Genomic DNA, 19,488 nt, shown 5'->3' on the forward strand with positions numbered 1-19,488 from the left:
CGGAAATAGAGGAATCATCATCCCGGAAAGGGAAATGTCACTAAAAATGAGGTGGTGTTTTTGAACATTTGGCAGAAAAAAACACTCTTGCATATTTGTGCTGCTCAGGAGGACGAGAAGAAGAGGTCCTGGTTGGAAGTGGCAGGTTTGATCATATCGAAACAGTAAGTTGTTGACTTATAGACTGAAGGTAGAGGCGCTGTTAGCTCATGTTATGCAATTTCTCAACAACCAATCATGCAGTCATTATATTGTCGGCTCTTAAAGCAGATGTTCCTAAAGCAGATGTTCCGTCCTTTATGTTGTGACTCTGGCAGGCGGGTGAGTGAGTGGAGAAGTTTGCTAAATGTCTAACCTTGAAAGTGGATAGTAACGCTGAGTCAAGTGCTAGAGTCTCTTCCAGGAGAGGCTAAAGCTAGCTAGCTGTTATTCAACAATGACTTGATTTTAATGGTCTGTTTCTGTTCTTTAGCTCCAGATTGTGTCACAGTGACCACTGAGTGAACCCACTGAGTCACCACACTGTTTATTCTCTTGTCTATAATCAACTGTCTGACGTAATTAGTAATCTAATTTTCGACATATTGCATCACCCATTGCTGATTGCTACATATAAATGTTGATGTCATTACTGTTTGGCAGAATGGTGAACAGGTTTTCACGTTTTTAAGGTGTCAGAGCTGCTGAGCTGAGCTCGAGGTCGCTGAGGTGTGTAGCTGTAGCGCGTGACTTTCATTTCCAGGAAATCAGCTGACACACATCTGGATTTTTTTTGGAAAGATCTGGAAAATGTTTGTCTCTTAAGATATTTCAGAATCTATAGATCTATAGCATCAATATATTGATGCTTCATATCTCTTTGGTTTTGGTTTCATATCAAGCAAGTTTCATTTTTAATGGCAAAATGTTGTTTTTTATTCTGTTTTTTTTGTGGAATAGAGATACATATACTGCTTTGCCTAAAATGTGGAATCTCTGTTCTGCAAATAGGGTGTTTTACATAAAGTAAATAAATGCTTTAGGACATAATAGAGAAAAAAGATAATCTGTTGAAGCTGAATAAAATTGAAGAAACACATTTTGTTTGTAATGCAGTTACAGTGCAGTAATACGTTGCCCCTAAATTTAATAAATGAATAAAAGTGCAGCAGAGACATGAATCAATCAAAGGCACAGAAACGGTACGTTTTTTAACAGAGTTTTATTTTCAGTTTTAACAGAAGAGGAAAGCATATATGCAGAGTTATGCTCATTGTTTGACAGGGAAAATGCAAGTCATCACGTCTACTTCTTCCTCCTTGGACAGTCGGGCCTGTTTTGTCTCATAGTTCTGCAAAAGAATGTACCCCCTTTTTACACAACTTTTAAACCAGAATAGAGTGGGACGACTTGAGTTAATCCAAGTGATTCTGTGCAATTTAAGAATGAGCAAAACCTCTCCGGGCTTTAATATTTCCACTAGATAGTTTTATGTTGTTACATCAGCGTCTCATGCAGCCGTCTCCTGACATCAGCTCTTCCATTGTAGCTACTGGTATACATTTTAGACATTGTTTCGTCACTCCGTCTTAAAAGAACTGTCTTGAGCATGGACACTTTCCCAATACGGATATATGGCTGAGTTTATATATTGGCTGCTCATGCTGTATTATTTGCTTGAAAAGAAAGTTAGCTTGATGTTCAGAGTGTAGTCTCTTCAGGCTTGTCTTGCTTTGAGCTTGGGGAAAATCTCCCTAGCATGCATTGCACTACCTCTTTGAATCTTCAGTTTGATACTGGGGTATTGTTTTGTTTTTTTCCTGTAATATAGCAATACAGTATGAGTGATTGTAGAATATTTCTCAACAGTGCTGTGACTCCCACTGAACCCCCTTTTGTGTCGTCCTGTTTTTCTGTCACCGATTCACATCCTTCCCATTTACCCCGACTCACAGGGTCAACTTGCAGACAGAACAGCATGTGCTGTTGTGGCACAATCCTCCTTGCATTTATTCAGTTCATTTGTCAGTCCAGTTGAACTTGACAAACTGCAAACTGACGTATTTACTTTACAGCCAGCTACTTCCTTATTTTTACAGTTGGCAGCTTTTGCCTCTGTTTGCTTGTTGCATGTCTCGCTTACAGTTTGTGGATATAAATAAATATCTCCATTGTCTAAATAGCTTAATGAGGTGAGCTTTTTACTTAGACTTGTTGTTACTGCAGCTTTAAACATCTGAGTAAGCAAAGCAGCTCCCCTCACTGACTGATTCGTGCTCTCCTTGACCTTTTCAAGGCACTTCTGAGAGGCATGAGTGACTTTGCAGTTCTCAACACGGGGCGGAAGATGCCCCTCCTTGGACTGGGGACGTGGAAGAGTGAGCCAGGAAAGGTAAGAGGCTGCATTTATGTCCTCTTTCAGAAAAAATAACTTGTTTGGAAAAAATAGTCTTCTTAATATGATTTCTGTCTTCTAGATGAATGTCATAAAACAGCTGCTCTCTGTCTCTGCCCATTGAGTTCCACTTCCCCTCATCCTTTATACAAATGCAGAAATATATCTGTAATTTCATACATTAAAGCTGCACGAATCAATATTATTATATTAACAATTAATCAAATAAATGTGTGTAAAGTGAAAAGTGTTGCTCATAGTGATGAACCCAGAGAGAATTCTCAGCTCTACAGAGCATTTTAGCCTCTTTTAACATCCAATTGGACCGTTAACAAGCCATTAAATAGGCGTTATCGATGATCAAATATGAATCAATGTTACGTTAATGCCTATTTCTCTCCTCAAATGTTTTCAGAATCATCTTGTAGTGCATGGTTTAGCTGTAAAATTAGAAAGTTTGTGACGCCGCTGCCATTGTGAAATCTGGTGAAGGAACGCCAAGTTCCGGTCACCTGACCGGAGCACATCCAATAGGAACGCTCTTTCAATGAAATGACCTGTGATTGGTCAAAGTCTCCCGTCACGGGCTAGATTTTCTAAATCCTGAAAACAGATTCAGGATGAGGTGCAGAAGTCTAGTTTTCTCTCAGAACACTTGAATTACAATATGCTGAAAGGTTAACTTTAACTCACGGATTTGCTTATAGCAGGCAGCAGTTTTTTGTGAAAAAAATAACTCTTGATAAACCCACTGCACACCACCTGCTCAGCACCAAACAGCAGACAGCCAAAGTTAGCAACTAGCAGGTGAACATAGCAGCTATAGAGTCAGATGTTTTGCTCAGGATTTGGTGGCGACAAAACAGAGCTAAAAGGAGAGTGAATATTGAACTTACATTTGTCAGATGGATAGACACAATTCAAAATCGGGGCTGCCCAAAGTGGGGCCCCCACGCGGTGCCAGATCCAGTTTCTAGCATTTGTTGTTTTTTTGCAGTGACAGGCTTTTGCGTTTGTAGGGCTGGCCCTCTGCGGTCCAGCCCTACAAACGCAAAAGCCTGTCGCTGAGTGAGTGATGAAGTTACAGGATTGGTCGGCCGACTGTTGGAGTTTCTTCATTGGCCGTTGCTCTTTCAAAATGAAAAGGCGGAGAACAGTCCTGTGTTTACGTTTTCTGGGGAATTAATTAAAAGACCCGCGGGATTGCTGCAGGCTGTTTTAGTGAAGATACTGGTATCATATGAAACTAGAAAAAACCTAAGGAGTCCATTGGTACCAACCATGTCATGCTAGCTTGTTGGGAAGGAGGCTAAATAACGCTCCAAATTTAGGCAATTCTGCCATGGGCATTTTCCCTTGACCTCTGACCTCAAGATATGTGAAAGAAAATGGGTTCCACGACTCTCCCCTTTACAGACAGGCCCACTTTATGATAATCACATACAGTTTGGAGCAAAAACATGTTTTTTTTAATGCAGCATAAATGTGTTATTTTCGCCTATTCTGAAAATGGTGTATTTAGATATTTCTGCATGCTGGGGTCCAATTGCATTCAGCAGGAGGGTTCTAAGGGGTTAACTTTATAAAAGCTAAAAGAAGAAAGAACATGGAGTCCTAGTACCATTTTGCATCAATACAATAGGTGTATTAGATCCAGTCTTGGCTCTCCAGGGGAAACAGTTTGGGCATCCTTGCCCTAAATGAATGCTAATGTTGCTCGGTAACTACTGGATGTGTAAAATAGGCAACTGTTTACTAACAAGTTTGCCATGTCAACTTTATAATAAGGTAATAATAATATGTCAACGTTGCACATTCTGCTGCCTCCAATTGGCCAAAAATTACTGCTTTTAATACACAGGTTTGACAGAAGCCTAAGCATCTATGTAATACCATTTGTCAACCAACAGTTGTTCTATATTCCCACTGTCACAGGTGAAACAAGCAGTTATTTGGGCCTTGGAGGCTGGATATCACCATATTGACTGTGCATCCATCTATGGCAACGAGGTTGAGATCGGAGATGCCCTACAGGAGGCGTTCGGCCCCGGCAAGGTAAAACGGCTCCGCCACATTGCATTAGAGGCTCGAAGCACATCGAACTATATCTGACGTGTTGTCTGTGGACCAGGCCCTGAGAAGAGAGGACGTGTTCATCACATCCAAGCTGTGGAACACCCGGCATCACCAAGAGGATGTGGAGCCGGCCCTCCTGAAGACCCTGAAGGACCTGAAGCTGGAGTACCTGGACCTCTACCTCATCCACTGGCCCAACGCCTTCCAGTGAGCTCGTCCTCCACCAACGTCTAATGATGACATGATTAACTCGTTATCCTGAGAAAACCACCTTTTAGTTTTCTTGACATAACGAGCTAATTAACTTGCTATATCGTTAGTATAGTTTACTTATCTTGGAATGGGATTTGAATTTTTTTTTTGACAATGACATGAGTATTTGTTTCATGGAAAGCTAAACTACAGTTTTACTAGTGTCTACTTCAGTCTGTTATTAGTTGCTTTGAATCCTAAAATCTTAAACGTGGCTCCCACTTTGTATCTCGCAGACAAGGAGATGATCCGTTCCCCAAAAATGAGGACGGCACTTTGCTGTACGACGACATAGACTACAAGCTGACCTGGGCCTCCATGGAGAAGCTGGTGGAGAAAGGCCTCGTCAGATCCATCGGCCTGTCCAACTTCAACAGCCGGCAGATAGATGACGTCCTGTCAGTCGCCAGCATCAAACCCACTGTCCTGCAGGTACAGTGATGATGAGGAAGTTTATTTTAAGTGTGAACACCTGTGTAGTGTGCATCAAGTTTGGTATTCCGAATGACACTGGTGTCTGTGTGTTTTGGTTGTGCAGGTAGAGAGCCACCCCTACTTGGCCCAGGTGGAGCTGCTGGCCCACTGTCGTGACCGGGGCCTGGTGATGACGTCCTACAGCCCTCTGGGCTCTCCTGACCGGGCCTGGAAACATCCAGATGAACCTGTTCTGCTTCAGGAGCCTGTGTTGGCCACCCTCGCAGAGAAATATAAAAAGTCTCTAGCTCAGATTATCCTGAGGTGATTTTACTCTTCACTTAAAGATATAATATGCAACAGTTGTCGGTTGCTGTTTGTAAACACACAGCATTCAAAGTTGGCCACTCCTCCTCAGCTCAACTAGAGAGAGAGAGCAGCGGTGGTCGAGCGAGCTATAGAGTGAACAGAGAGAGAGAACTGTTAGTGGGAACAAAGCAGCGAATCAGAGAAATAAAATGTTCTTTTTTGACTGTTTCACGGCGGTTACGCAGCCACTGCACACAGCCGAGGAGAGACAGAGGAACAGGGGAACTTGTACCCATCGATGTATAGCCTAATGCTTGTGCCTTGGTCAGGGGCGTGACAAAGCGGCGATATTTGACCACATGAACGGGCTCCACACCCTGTGCGCTGTTATTGTTACACCCCCACGTTGGGCCCAAAGGCTGTTTGCAGACGGCCAGAAGCGTCCCGAGTAACGCAAAATAAAAATAAAAGAAAATACAGACAGAGGGCTGCAGGGTATCTGCAGAAACAGATACCGCCACACACTTCTAGTGGGGCATAAGTGAAGATTGAGAGGGACTATTTTTGTATCAGTCTATACCTTGTTTTTTATGAAATTGTTGCATATTATACCTTTTGTCATATACCTATTATCCCAGTGTGCAAGTATATGTACTTTTTTAACAAACACACTTTATTTCAGGCTATTTAAGAGATTAGATTTCTTTTAATTTAAGAAAAAAGTATTTCAAGTTATCAAATTTAAGATCTTAAAACAATAAAAAAAAAAAAACTTCTTAAAGCTGAAGTAGGCGAGATTGGAGCAAATATGACTAAAACAAGTTATTTTTTATAAAACGGTTGCTATATCATGACAGTAGTACATGATACAGGTAACCTGGGAAAAAAATCATGTTCCTCTTCATTGGTATGGTCAAGGAACTCTCCAGTGACCTTACATTTCAACCCCAGTTTGTTGTATTTGCAGGTGGCAGACACAACGAGGAGTGGTGACAATCCCCAAGAGTGTGACGGAGTCCCGTATCAAAGAGAACATTCAGGTGGAGTAAATTAAAATCACAGCATTTCATTTCCAAACCATGAGGTTCTTTTTTTTTTTAGATGGCTTTCTTAATGAGATTTTCTGAATTTTAGAATCTCGTTAAGGTTCAGTTATTGCCTGCAAGTAAAAGCCGTGCACACGTGTATTATATTGTGTGGTACGACTAGTTCACAATAGCAAAGTATGTTGTGTGGGTGAGGTGTTGATATCATTTTGTTTGTTGTCAGGTGTTTGACTTCACCCTTGAAGCAGAGGAAATGAAAAATATCACAGCCCTGAACAAAGGCTGGCGCTACATTGTACCAATGATCCAAGTAAGTGGGCTTCATGTACTGCATCCTTCATGGTTGGTATTGATCATGTTATATATCAGATGAAGCACAATTATATGAGATTTTAATAGAGGTAATGTTCTATGGTGGTAAATTCTTTCTGAAGATTTTTTTTATCCTGACAAAAGTTAAATCAAATATAAATGCCCAGGATATTGGCATTGGTTATAACTTCAATTACAAAATATAAGTCATCAGCCCTGCGAGCCCTTCTCAAGCAGTTTGGTGAAAAGCAAAAGCAGCGTGTGTGTGTGATGGAAAAGCACCAGACTGGCTTTGAAAAACTCAAGTTTAACATAAACACTACTGAAGAGCAAGAGAGAGAAATGTTTGAACTTTGGTTTGGATGTTGCAGGTGGACGGAGAGCGTGTTCCTAGGGATGCAGGACATCCTCACTACCCTTTCAACGACCCCTACTGATGACTCACGCTACAACCTGAATTTGTGCCTTTAACAACCCCACATCACCCTCCCACATCACTAATAAATGTTCCTGGAGTTTGTCTTTAGATTTTGTCAAATCCTGCTCTCATCATTAGAACATTTCAAGTTATTGTCGGTGATGAAGACTGGAGAATCTGGTATGACTGTATACATACTACGTACATGTTATTTTTTAAATAAACATTTTGTTACTTCACTTGCAGGCGTCTTTATTTAACCAGCTGATTATTTATGAATGAACTCTTGTGGTGAAGACATTTTACTCTAGATTTTGACTGTTTTTATTGTGTCAATCTAAAACTATTTTTTTTTAATACTCGACAAGAAAAAAATATAATTTGATGACTATTGACTATTGTTCCACAGTGCCAGATATACATCTTGAGTCACTCAAGTAACTTTAAAATACCCAAGATATTAATATTTTGCAAATATCTATAGTTAAAGTGAGTTTTTTTTTTAAGTGGGGTTGTATGAGGTACTTATTCATAGTTAGTATATTCCCCCAGTTTGGATAAGCAGGCAGGAGTACCAGCACGGGAGCAAAGCAATGTACTGCTGTGAATGAGGGCAGCAGCAAAACGTAATTTAACCACCTAAAAATATCAGTTTAAGTGTACGCTATATTTACAATATTTTCACTGCTTTACTTTGCCGTCGGACAGCCCTTACCAACGAGGAACTGGAGCTGTTATCTATGCTCTCTTCAAAGCCACCAGACTCCTTTGACAAGAACAGCAATTGTACCTCACAGGACACAGAAGCTCCTAGTTTACCGCTGCCTCGATCAGTTCATTTGCACTACATTTCTCTACTACTTCTCCAAACTGGAGGCGTGCTGACCGTTATGTACTCTAGATAATGTACCTCATACAACCCCACTTCAAAAAATCCAAACTATCCCTTTATGTGTAACTGTTAACACACTAAATTTCCTCTTTTGGGATTTATTTTAATCAGTGTATTAAAACAGAATGACATATAACACTGTTTATCATTATTTCTTCTGAATGCACAAGTGACAGCATTGATGCTTTACACTATTTCACCAGCAGGGATGGTCATTTCATTTCATTCAAATCACATGATGAATTTACAAAATAATCCATTTCAAACATGATTTTAACTTTGACACAAATTGAAAACTGTATGTATGACATGATTGCACTTTTACAAAAGCATTCAAATCTTCATGGCATGTTCTGTGACGGATTAACAACAAATACTGTAATTCTTCCCATAGTAAAAAAAATATTCTTTAATAATTATGTATAAAACTTATTTCAAAGGTTCTCTATACAGAATTCAGAGCATATCTACCGCCTCCCCACGGCACTCAACATGGCGTTGGCTGACCCAGTGGCTCGCAGCTAACGGTGCTAACAGCGCTAACAGTGCAAACAACAGGAACAGTGCCGCTGACAGAGCCAACATTGTTTACCAGAGGGTGGGCGCTACACTTCCGCGATGATGACGTCGGTCAGGATGGCGTTATCAGCTGTAACCGCCGTATGAGGGCAGTGCAGAGTGGCAGCCATGAGCTAGCCAGTGAGGCACGCTCACATGCATGAAAGGCCCAGACACACCAAGCCGACGGTCGGCCGTCGGTCAGTTTGGGGGCGTAGGTGAGCGTCTGTCGCCCTAGTTTTTGCGGTGTGTCCCGCACCATCGGCTTTAGTCTGCCCGTGTCGGATGTTTTTTGGCCAATCCAGCATGTTGAATTGGCGGCGAAGCCCATCAGTGAGAGAAATCGCTCTGATTGGCTGTTCAGCTTAAACAAATCAGTGCACGAGAAGAGAAACGGAAGTGAGGAAAGCAAGCCAACGAGTAAAGTCAAGAGGGCACACACCGAAAGCTCTTTTCATTTGTCATCTTCATCTCATCTGATCATTCCAATACACAGATATTTTCACGACAACATGGCCATCTGGAATGAAGCTTAGTGGTGTGAAAATGGTCGGCAGATGCTGCTTTATTTCATGTACGTATCACAACAATGGTTTGTATATCCGAAGTCTTCCAGCTTCCCTTTTTTTCAATGATGAATACAGACTAGTGTTACCTGCCGGTATTGAGAGTTATTTCATCTCACGCAGGCGCAAGACATACAGTACATACTAGTCGGCCGTTGGCTGTAGTTGACGCAGTGTGTTTGAGTGCAACTTTTTGGCCAAGACACAGACGACATGAGGAGATGCAATTGTCGGCATCGTCGCCGCTAGTTCTTTGATGTCTGTTTGGTGTGTCTAGGCCTTAGCATGCACTAAAAGTCACACACGGCCGGCCCGGCTATGTCAACAAAGCACAGAGAAGCTAAGATTACAACACACACAGAGGGAGAGAGACTTCATTCTCTGCTCAGGTAGACATTACACCACTATATCTTTACATAGAAAATAGTTGTTTGATGCTATATTAATGCTCTGGATATCAAATTATCACCTTTAACAAGATGGACATGGCAAACGTCTGTTGTTCAGTAATCCAGGACATTCAGTACCTGTGGTCAGATATGATGGTAGTCGCTCATCTCCTGCAGCACCTCTTCTAAGGCTTCCTCCATTGTCAGTGTGGGAGGTCTGTGTCTGCGAATGTACTGTGGAAAGGTTTCAGAAAGTCACATTTTAATCTTTTTAATGCAGTTTGGAATCTGGAATGTAATACAAATTTAAAGGATGACTGTTTTCTTTTACTTTTTTACGTGTCTCATGATACTGACTGATTTTCCACTACACTGAATAACAGATTAGCTACATCACAGTCAGGGAATGCTGGAAAGCTGTGTGCAATAAATGTCTCATTACAAAGAGAGATAAATATGGTTCTCATTTGCAAATTGGATATTCATCCAATGAGGCTTTGAACCAGCAATGGAACATCAAATTTAGCAGGAACATCTACTGATCAGGATTATTCACAGCTATACACTAGTATGTAGCGGGTATGTATGTATAAGTACTGTATGCTTTACCTCCTTGGTGTCCTCCAGCGTGGTGTATCTGTAGTTCGGTGGTCCCAGGCTCTGCACCAAGCTGGAGTGAAGATATCGGCTGCTTTCGATGAACCGCCTCGTCATGGCAAGTTGCTGTTTTAGCATTTCATTGAGTGCAAATACAGCTGGGTTGAAGGTGCTGAGAGCTGAGGGAGGGACACGGGACACACACATACATAAAAACAAAAGAAATAGGTCTCTAACTCACATTGCCTTTTCATCTGTAAAGGGAGACTGTTATCTATAACCAACAGCTAGTATGACTCACTGTATTATTAACATCCTTCCTACATGTGTCATTGCCGCACAAAAGGACTCTCTGAACTTGAGTTTAACTTTGAGGGGAGAAAGTGTATTCGTTTAGACTTGGCTGGTGAGTGAAGTAAATCTAGCAGCCACTTGCATATTTTACCAGCATTTGGCTGGTGGCTGGTGCTAATTTCCAACCCTGATCCTCGACCTGATCTGGATTTCCTCTGCAGGTGTGCCTGCTTTCCTGCAAAGCCCTAAGCTTATCCCAGCTCATCACTAATAACATGTTTTTTCTCTCACTTAATTGCATTTCTAATCATGTATTTAGTTCTCTATCCTCACTTGAACCCTATAACAGATGTTTTAAATGTTGTAAGTTTTACAGTGTGCCCTCCGGCATTCTAGTAATGGTGTTCTTTATCTCTAATTAGTGAAGCCTCCTCTGGGAGGCGCTACAGAACACTGTAAACCAACACAACCAGACACAAGAACAGTTTCTTTCCTCAGGCCGTCACTCTGATGAACACTTAAATCAGTCATACACTGTCAATAACCCTATAACACCAAAATATCCACTGCTGCTGTTATAGATTTATAATCTTACAATTAATATAATAATTTACTTTTTTTAAGCATGTACATCTGCCACTGCCAATATAAATCCTACATGCTGTACATACAGTATATAGACATATCCAGCCCATGTATATCCATTCATTATTTATTTATTTGCACTATTTGTATTGTTTGCACTTAAAGAACACTTGACTTGTATATAGACATTTTTTATTTTATTTCTTATTTTATTGTTGGTCATTGGTGCTTTAAATATTTTCATACAAGATTTATACATATACACCAACAGTATATACACCTATTTGTTCCCTACTTGTGTAAATAACAGTCCAGCTTTGTTGTCCTTGTTCCTAGCTGTTTTTTCTATTTCTGTGTGAGTACGTTTAGAGAGATACATAAAAGCTGACGTCAAATTCCTTGTATGTATGTACTTGGTAAATAAAACTGATTCGGATTCTGATCAACTCAAAGTAATCCTGCAAATTTTTAATAGCATGTCACCTGTAGATGGTGCAACAGCGCCAGATTGAACGGCCCTACCACAGCGGTCAGAGTATGGCTCACTTCAAATTTTGCATCATCCTTGAACGAACCCAATACTCTCTATTATAGTTACCATCTGGATCCAGGTGCAGGCTTAAAGCTTTAATCTATTTCTATCAACATAACAAATTCAAAAGATTGAGCCTTGGCAGAGGCAGGCTCTCATAGTGTTCTGTGTGTATGAATGTTGTAATTTGTTCTGTTTAATTGGGTCTCTTACCTTCCACCATTTCCGCACTGAGAGTATGAGCAACCGCTGGGGTGGGATCCATGTAAGCCATGCCCGCTGCACGACCCAAAATACCTACAGATGGAGGAGAGCCAAAGATAATATTTCCATATGTCATTGTCAATTTAATCATGAGAACTTGATAACTACTGTGAAGAAATAATACAGTGGTGGTGATGATTAGCGGCCCTACCACATCTTAAATATAAAAACACCATGTATGGAACACTAACCGGTGGGCCATGTGTAAGCCAGTGGATCAGACTGAGTCTGTACTGCTGCCTCTTTGAAAACCTTTCTAGTTGAAGCACGCCTCCGCGACTGGCGAGATGAGGTCCGGCGACCATGTGATACAGAGGATCTGGAGCAATCTGAGGTCCGTGAGGTGCAGGAGTCTGAGAAAGTGCTCGAGTAATCATCTTCTGTCCTCCCACGGGACATGTCTGAATCTGAAGGCTCCTCTCTGACCTCCGACACAAACTCCTCTTCATCTCCAGCTCCTTGAAGGTGCTCTGAAACCTGGCTGACACTGTAATCTGTCCTGCTCTCACTCTCAAAGTCACTTTGGTAATCCACCGCATCATACTCCTGCTGCTGCTGTTGCTGCTCTTTCTTCTCCTTCAATCGTGGCCGCTGTTGATGTCTGTTAGGGGATCCAGGAAGATGGACGCTGTGTTTGACTTCTCTCTGTTTAGGCAGCAGGAAGAAAGCAAACATATCATAAAAATAACTTTTAATCATATTTGCTCAAAGTTGCCGAATGCAGCTGTAACCATCATCCCTATCAACTATCGTTACTTGTAACTTACCATTCTCCGACAATGTGCATAGAGCATTAACATAAGCGATCAGAAATATCTTTAATAAGTTCTCAGCTTAAGCACTTTGACGAAACAGTTATTTGGTGGTGAAAATGAAAGCAAAAGTTAACTTTATTACTCAAATTGTTGCCCACATCTAATAGCTACTTTGCTTCCTGCTTGAAGTTTTACCTATGTACGTTATCATTTGTTATGTGAACACTTTTTTTTCAATGCAGCTGATGATTGTTACAGGCCTTTTGGGTATGTTCATTTTTGGTTTTACTTTTAGATAATGACTTAAAGGTTCTGTTCTCTGTATGACATTCAGATCATTAAAGCCAGTGTTGGTGATCTTGAGAAACTAGCAAGAGTACACTAGATTTGTAAAAAATTATCCAACCAAAAAACCGAGCCCAGTGTTGCCAACTCTTTTCCAATGAAAGATACAACAACAAACAGGGCTACTGTTAGTACTCACAGCTGTCAAGCTAGCAGCTTGTGGAAGACTGGTGATGTGCAGTGAGTGCACAGGCAGAGTGCGCACTGGCAGGCAGACAGGTAGCCCGTCCAATCATTACATTTGGGCCGAATAAAAGGATTGAATGGGTTTATTACAGTCCTGCGACAGCCACAGATACCGGATTGTTTTTTCTATTTTTGTCAGATCATTTGATTTACTGATTGCTGTCCGGATGTAATGAGAATTTTCTTCTTACCCCTGATAACACCGCCCCGACCTACGGAAGCGTAATGCCCACCCTCTGGTTCCCCCCCAGGTTAACACTACTAGCTCTATCAGCACTGTTGCCGTTGTTTGCACTGTTCGTGCTGTTAGCACCGTTAGCTGCTTGCCGCCGCCGGCTCAGCCATCGTCATGAGATGTGGCAATCCCTTAATCATAGATATGCTCTGAATTTTGTATAAAGCTCCTTTAAAGCTGCACTAATCATTATTTTCATATCAACAATGGGTCAGACGACAACGTCTAATGTGAAAGATGTCTCACGTAGTGACAAACTCACAGACAATCACATGACTCAGTCGCAGTTCCACTTAAGGTATGGAGCATTTTGGCATCTTTTAGCTCATTGTTTTGGTTTTATATAACATTACATACTACACACAACTAATTTGTAACTTTCTTTTACCTCTTCCCTTAAAAACTTCTGTCATTACTCACCTCCTTTCCTGGTACTTCTTCAGTAAATCCACGGGTAGCAGGGACCAGGTCGTCTAATGTCATCACATTTATCTTGAAGTCTGCAATAACACAAGATCATAACAGACTTTTGTAAACTATAGTGTATATCCACAGAAGTGCCATCAACACACTATTTAGTGTGCTACTACTATTCATGTAGGGCTACAACTAACGATTATTTTCATTGTCATGTGTCGATTATTTTCTCAATTAATCGATTAATCGTTTGGTCTATAAAATGTCAGAAAATGGCGAAAAATGTCGATCAGTGTTTCCCAAAGTCCAAGATGACGTCCTCAAATGTCTTGTTTTGTCCACAAATCAAAAGATATTCAGTTTACTGTCATAGAGGAGTAAAGAAACCAGAACATATTCACATTTAAGAAGCTGGAATCAGAGAATTTTGACTTGACTCAAACCGATTAATGGATTGTCAAAATAGTTGCCGTTTACAACTAATCGATTAATTGTTGCAGCTCTTTATTCATACATATTAAATATACTTTAAAACATCTGGTGAGCAGAAAAATGAAAATGAATGTTATTCTAGGCTGCTGTATTAAAGTATCATGACACGGTTAAATGATGTTATAAGTGGTGCATGTCAGGACGTATTATAATACCTGCGTAATTCCCCCCATTAAAGCATAAGAATGATGCCTAATATACATTTTTTTAAAAGCTTGTCATAAACTTGTGATGCCCTGGAAAGTAACTCATATTTGTCCCGTTGTCTGTTCATTTTGACTCTACAGAGGGATGACTTATGTACCTTGTCGTTCATCTAGGATGCATGAGATAAGGAGCGAAGTTTGAAACACGATTAATGAACAAAAACACTATGTAATAATAAATCAATAAAACAATAATTTTGAGACATCGGTACAGTATAAGTGGTAGAGGAGAACACTGTTGATTTGAAGTCCTATTGTTGACTCTTGATCTTCGTAACTACAACACCGACTGCCATCTTTCCTGATGTATTTAATGCACTGATGAACTTCTCTCACCTTCAGAGGTAACTGCACTCATCTCACTGTGGGGATCTTCAGAGCCAGGCCCGACAGAGAAGAGCTCCTCCAGAGAATGCACCTCACCCAGGCCTGACATGGAGGAGAGGGAATGCTGTGGACTCTCCACCCTACGAGGGGAGTTCAGTCTCCCCGGAGGAGATGGGGAGACACGGGGAGGAGAGGGGGAAGGGGAGAGCACGGAGGGGCTGAAGTGGGCCTGAGCTTGGCCGGTGAATCGAAAAGGAGAACTGCGGCGAGAAGGAGAGGAAGGGGAGCGGGGTGGCGCTGCGTTGGAGGATGATGAGGGAGGGACGGCGGCAGGAGGAGGTGAGGAGTGGACCTTCTGACTGCTTTTGCTCAACATCTGTAAGAGAGGAAAGCATAGTATAGTTTGAAACTGAAAAAACAGTGTCTGTCAACCACAGTGTTTCTGTTTCTGTACATTTGTGTGTACTGTTTGCTTCTATTTGCGAGACATGTCAAAGCAAATTTCCCTTGCTTTGTGATACAGTGAAGTTTTGCAGACTCAGAAATTGTTTGAAATTGTGTAAAACATTTTTTTTTTAAGGAAACTGTCCTAGAACATGTACAGAATCATTAGCTGGGTTCCCACCAAAAGTTCCCGGGACTACTTTTCAAAGAACTAAAAGGTTCCTTCAGCCCACCGTTGTTTGCACTTCCACCGTGGTCTAAAGACCTGCGAAGGTTAGACAAATTAGTCCGCTGACGTATGAAAAAGCAGCATGACATGTGACGAGGGCTGCTGGTGGTCACAGCAGTAAACACACTCTGCAGCCTGAAGTTCAGCGTGCCTGCCTGTTTCATCTAAAAAACATGCAGGACTGATGCACGTTGGATGTAATGAATGAAATGCAGAGAAGGAAATTTAAACTGAGAGCGTCTGTCTCCACAGTTAATCATCTGCTGATAGTCATTTATTTGTGCTTTAGAAAGTAACCGCTGAGGAACAATGAGAAAAATAGCTTTCTTTCTCTCATTCACAGCACCGCCACAATGTCTCCCTCTTCTAACAATACCGCTCGCCCTTGCGATCTCTCTCTCTCTCTTTTTTCTTTGTCTTTTTTTTAATGAGTCGGGAAGGCAACGGCAGAGCCTAACTTTACTTCTAATGTTATAAAACAAAGACAAATGCTCCCCCTGGTCCTGAAATAGAACTAAATCGGTACAAGAGTACTTCCTTGTTTATGAATGAAGCGGTAAAAAGGCCCCAGAAAATAATTTAGACCCTGTTCCCTGCGGTCGAAACGCAATGAGTTCTTCAAAAGGTTCTTAGTTCCGGGGGAAGGTTCCTGTGGTGGAAACGGGGCTTATGACAGGTGAACTGATGGTGTTAGCATAACGTATCCTGACGATAACAATATACTGTATAGCATGCCTATCTAAGACATGGAGTGTCTATGCCATGGTGCTGTAAATGAAGGAAGTGAAAACCAAGCAAAAACAGCCCAGGGTTCAACATTGAAAGGTACCTTATCTGCTGTTCTTATGGAAGAGGGTCTCCTTGGCATTAGGAAGCTGTTGTCTGTTGAATCCAACGAGTCTCCAAGCAGTTTCCTCATGTCCTCTTCATCACTTTCCAGGCTCACCCCACTCACTACTCTCACTGACGAAGGAACTACAGCATCAGCAGCTCTGGACCTGGACCGGGCACCAACATCTGCACTTTTTGGAGACCTAGCAGCAGCAGCAGCAGCAGCAGCAGTATCACTACTGTTAACAGCTAGAGCAGTCTTGCTTTTGAGGAAACTTCTCCCCTTTAGGTTCTGGTCACCACTGGACTGTGCTGAGAGTTGCACAGAGGCCTCCAGGGACTGGGCGGCTGGTGGTGGCGGTGGTGGTGAGATTCCCACGTCTGAGGTTAGATTCCCAGCAGGTCTCTGCTCCTGTCTGGCCTGTTCCTGAACCTGCTTGCGGCTGCGGATGCGGCTCTCAATTTGTGCCAGTCTACTCAAAGCAGCAGTCTGGGAGCCTCGCTGGGAAGATGACACATTTCTGACCAGAGGGGGTGAGAGGGATTAAGACAAGAGTTTCAACAGCACAGGTGAATATTAGAACTGCAAATATTCTGAGTAGAATTAGTGGATAAGGTGCTAGAAAACAATTCACTTTTTCCAACCTAGTGCTCAATATCACATTTATCTATCTTACATTTACAGAACTGTACCTGTGTTCAGGCACCGGCTGCATTTGGCTCTTGCTGACAGGGGACTGGCTGCGGTTGGTGGCAGGTGGTGGTGCCTTCTTCAAGAACCTGCTCCCTCCTCCATCCAGAGAGCTCGGGGGTCTGAGATCCTGGCAGAGGAAAGCAAGCAAACAGTGGAGGCTTGTTGTCAATTGGACTTACAAACGTTGCATTGTATTTATGTCTTGAGCAATACAGCATCAGTTAGTAATATCTTCTAAATGTGGCAGGTGACACAGACTGGGAAAGGGGAGGGGCAACCATGAGGGAGGGTTGCCGATATAGGGCTACCTGCAGGAGGAACTTTGATTGTGGCATTGATTCAGGCCGGTGGAGTGAGGCAGGTGCACACCTCATTCCGTGTGGCAGGCAGGGAGCGAGAGAGCAGGAACAACGGGTAGGCCTAAGACGGGTGTCTTTGTGTATTGTTTTATGCTGTCGGGTTTGAATGTGTGTGACATTTCTTGTGTTCATGTATTTCAGACTTGTTTCCCTGCTGCGTTGAAGGCAGCTGGTAGTCGGTAGGAAAGTAGATCGACGAACCAGGTTTTTTAAAGTTTAGTTATGTAGTGTTTTAATATTTAGTTGGCATGTATTTTAATGTTTGATAATAAAGTGTTTTAAGATTGTTAATATTTGTTTCTCAGTCGGCCATTAGCTGCTCTTGCCGTGGGACTGTTTTTTGGTTTGCGTTTGTTTTTGCTTTAGGGTTTATTTGCCGTCTAGTCCGCCCTGGCAAGTGAGCCGGTAGCGGGCAAAAAGATCTGGGTATTGTCCTTGGGGTGGACTTGTTTCTTTTCTTTATTTTTGTTGTTTGTTTTGTTTGTCAAGCTGCCTGCTTTCCCAGTGTATAACCTCAATAAGGTTGAATCCCAGTCAGAAGGTGTGGGGTGGTTTCAAATCGTTTGCAGTGAAATCAATCACGTGCGACTTATAAATGTGTGAATTCACTTAGCGTGTAAATGCCTTGATTTGCAGTGTATACCACTGTGTAATTCAGCCCTGCCCTGTTAGTATAGCTGGGGTTTAAACAGTGAGTAGGTTACAGTGGGGGATATGAATTGTAAAGTTATTTATGTCTTGAGCAATACAGCATCAGTTAGTAAAGTTGTTTACCTTGGCAGAAGGCCCCTCTCTTTCTTGGTTGTTCCCAGCAGCAGAGCCCAGGGTGTCAGCTCCATGCTGAGGAACTGAGCTGCCCGAGGACAGGTCACTCAGATCGGACAATAAAGGGTGTGGATTTGGGGAAGATTTGGTTTTCAGAGACCCAACAACAGCAACCTAAAGAGAAGAGAAGACAAGGAAAGCAAAGGAAAGACAAGTTGTGTTGTTACACACGTGTTCAAATATCACCCAAAGTAACACCACAGTTCACATTTCACAACATGTTGGAGGCTGTAAACTCACAGTGTGTGCTGTCTTTCCCCGCACAGACTCAGCCTCTGCTCCGCTGCTCCTCTTGGCGGACAGCAGAGCCTGAGCTCGGTCCAGAGCCGAGCTGCGACCGCCTCGCTTCCACATCTCTTAAACGTTGTCTGGCCAACTATCAATATACAGTACAATGTTAACCTACATGTTATTGTAACAGTAGCTCACCCATGTGTGGGCTGCTTCATAGTACAGCAGTGTTAGCTAGCTATGCTAACTAAAGTTACATGCGATGCACTCTGAAGCAAAGTGCGTCATAGTTCAGTCCCTCAGAGCCTACACGTTTTAGTACAAGTTCACATCAATGAAAGGTCTCATAATGTCGCTAACCTCTGGTCGCTTACAGCCTGCTGTGTGCATAGAGACGCGTCGGCGTCTCTTGTCTCCATGGAGCAGCTGCTCTCTTCTTCTTCTTCTCTTTAATGGCAGGGCAGTTCCTCATCCGGGTATTAGCGCCACCAACTGTTCAATACATGACCTCCTTAAAGCAGCAGCAGGTAGATAGGTAGATAGATAGATAGATAGATAGATAGATAGGTAGGTAGGTAGGTAGGTAGGTAGGTAGGTAGATAGATAGATAGATAGATAGATAGATAGATAGATAGATAGATAGATAGTAACTTTATTGATCCCGAGGGAAATTAAAGTTTCCAGCATCACAGTTCCATAGTGCAAAACATGTTAGTAAAAAGGCAGTTAAACAGTTAGTAGTGCAAAAAACAAAGTACAAAAGACTATACCAGATATAACAATACAAGGAGATGAAGAATACTGTTAAAACTGAATATAGTGCAGGGTAACAGCTGTGATACACGACTATTAAAAAGTGTATATAGTGCAGAAGAGACTGTTAAAAGTGAGTATAGTGCAGGGTAACTCCAGTAGCTTAGTCTAAAGTGCACTGTGTGCATTATTATCTGTACAGTTTGATGGCTCGGGGGACAAAGGATTTCCTGAGTCTGTCTGTGGAGCACTTGGTAAGCAGCAGCCTGCCGCTAAACAAG

At 42.0% G+C, this 19,488-nt stretch overlaps 2 protein-coding genes across 9 annotated transcripts; one reads left to right on the forward strand and one right to left on the reverse strand.

Moving 5' to 3' along the window:
- Positions 1-125: 125 nt before the first annotated feature.
- On the forward strand, positions 126-7,440 carry akr1a1b (aldo-keto reductase family 1, member A1b (aldehyde reductase)). 2 transcript variants are annotated; one of them, XM_074636407.1, is made up of 9 exons: positions 126-164; positions 2,276-2,371; positions 4,310-4,429; positions 4,506-4,657; positions 4,939-5,134; positions 5,241-5,440; positions 6,393-6,465; positions 6,695-6,781; positions 7,155-7,440. In XM_074636407.1, exons 2-9 carry the CDS (start codon positions 2,291-2,293, stop codon positions 7,218-7,220), a joined length of 975 nt encoding a protein of 324 aa, XP_074492508.1. In that variant the 5' UTR covers positions 126-164; positions 2,276-2,290; the 3' UTR covers positions 7,221-7,440. The 2 variants fall into 2 exon arrangements, with proteins under 2 accessions (XP_074492508.1, XP_074492507.1); XM_074636406.1 differs by lacking the exon at positions 126-164 and adding an exon at positions 191-321.
- c5h19orf44 (chromosome 5 C19orf44 homolog) lies at positions 1,987-18,954 on the reverse strand. 7 transcript variants are annotated; one of them, XR_012594047.1, is made up of 12 exons: positions 18,464-18,880; positions 18,173-18,337; positions 17,039-17,166; positions 16,344-16,866; positions 14,851-15,217; positions 13,820-13,899; positions 12,070-12,523; positions 11,828-11,911; positions 10,216-10,382; positions 9,938-10,023; positions 9,745-9,840; positions 8,220-9,533 (listed from the first exon to the last, which is right to left on the reverse strand). XR_012594047.1 is itself a non-coding variant. In XM_074636398.1 (11 exons), the coding sequence occupies exons 1-10, from the start codon at positions 18,575-18,577 to the stop codon at positions 9,751-9,753; spliced, it is 2,172 nt and encodes a 723-aa protein (XP_074492499.1). In that variant the 5' UTR covers positions 18,578-18,954; the 3' UTR covers positions 1,987-5,571; positions 9,745-9,750. The 7 variants fall into 7 exon arrangements, 3 of the variants coding, with proteins under 3 accessions (XP_074492499.1, XP_074492498.1, XP_074492497.1); XR_012594045.1 differs by lacking the exons at positions 8,220-9,533; positions 9,938-10,023 and adding an exon at positions 1,987-5,571 and having other exon boundaries at positions 9,687-9,840; positions 18,464-18,954; XM_074636398.1 differs by lacking the exons at positions 8,220-9,533; positions 9,938-10,023 and adding an exon at positions 1,987-5,571 and having other exon boundaries at positions 18,464-18,954.
- Between the last annotated feature and the right edge of the window lie 534 nt (positions 18,955-19,488).

The sequence above is a fragment of the Sebastes fasciatus genome, chromosome 5 (genome assembly GCF_043250625.1).
Source record: "Sebastes fasciatus isolate fSebFas1 chromosome 5, fSebFas1.pri, whole genome shotgun sequence".
NCBI lineage: Eukaryota > Metazoa > Chordata > Actinopteri > Perciformes > Sebastidae > Sebastes > Sebastes fasciatus.

Excerpts from the sequence above, each read along its gene's own strand:
- c5h19orf44 (XM_074636398.1), bottom strand. The coding sequence starts at position 18,577 with ATGTGGAAGCGAGGCGGTCGCAGCTCGGCTCTGGACCGAGCTCAGGCT. Across the intron at positions 13,900-14,850 it reads GAGTGCAGTTACCTCTGAAG|ACTTCAAGATAAATGTGATG; the intron begins GTGAGAGAAGTT and ends GTGTTATTGCAG. Across the intron at positions 10,383-11,827 it reads CAGTGCGGAAATGGTGGAAG|CTCTCAGCACCTTCAACCCA; the intron begins GTAAGAGACCCA and ends TCCCTCCCTCAG.
- akr1a1b (XM_074636406.1), top strand. The coding sequence starts at position 238 with ATGCAGTCATTATATTGTCGGCTCTTAAAGCAGATGTTCCTAAAGCAG. Across the intron at positions 2,372-4,309 it reads GGAAGAGTGAGCCAGGAAAG|GTGAAACAAGCAGTTATTTG; the intron begins GTAAGAGGCTGC and ends CCACTGTCACAG. Across the intron at positions 5,135-5,240 it reads TCAAACCCACTGTCCTGCAG|GTAGAGAGCCACCCCTACTT; the intron begins GTACAGTGATGA and ends TTGGTTGTGCAG.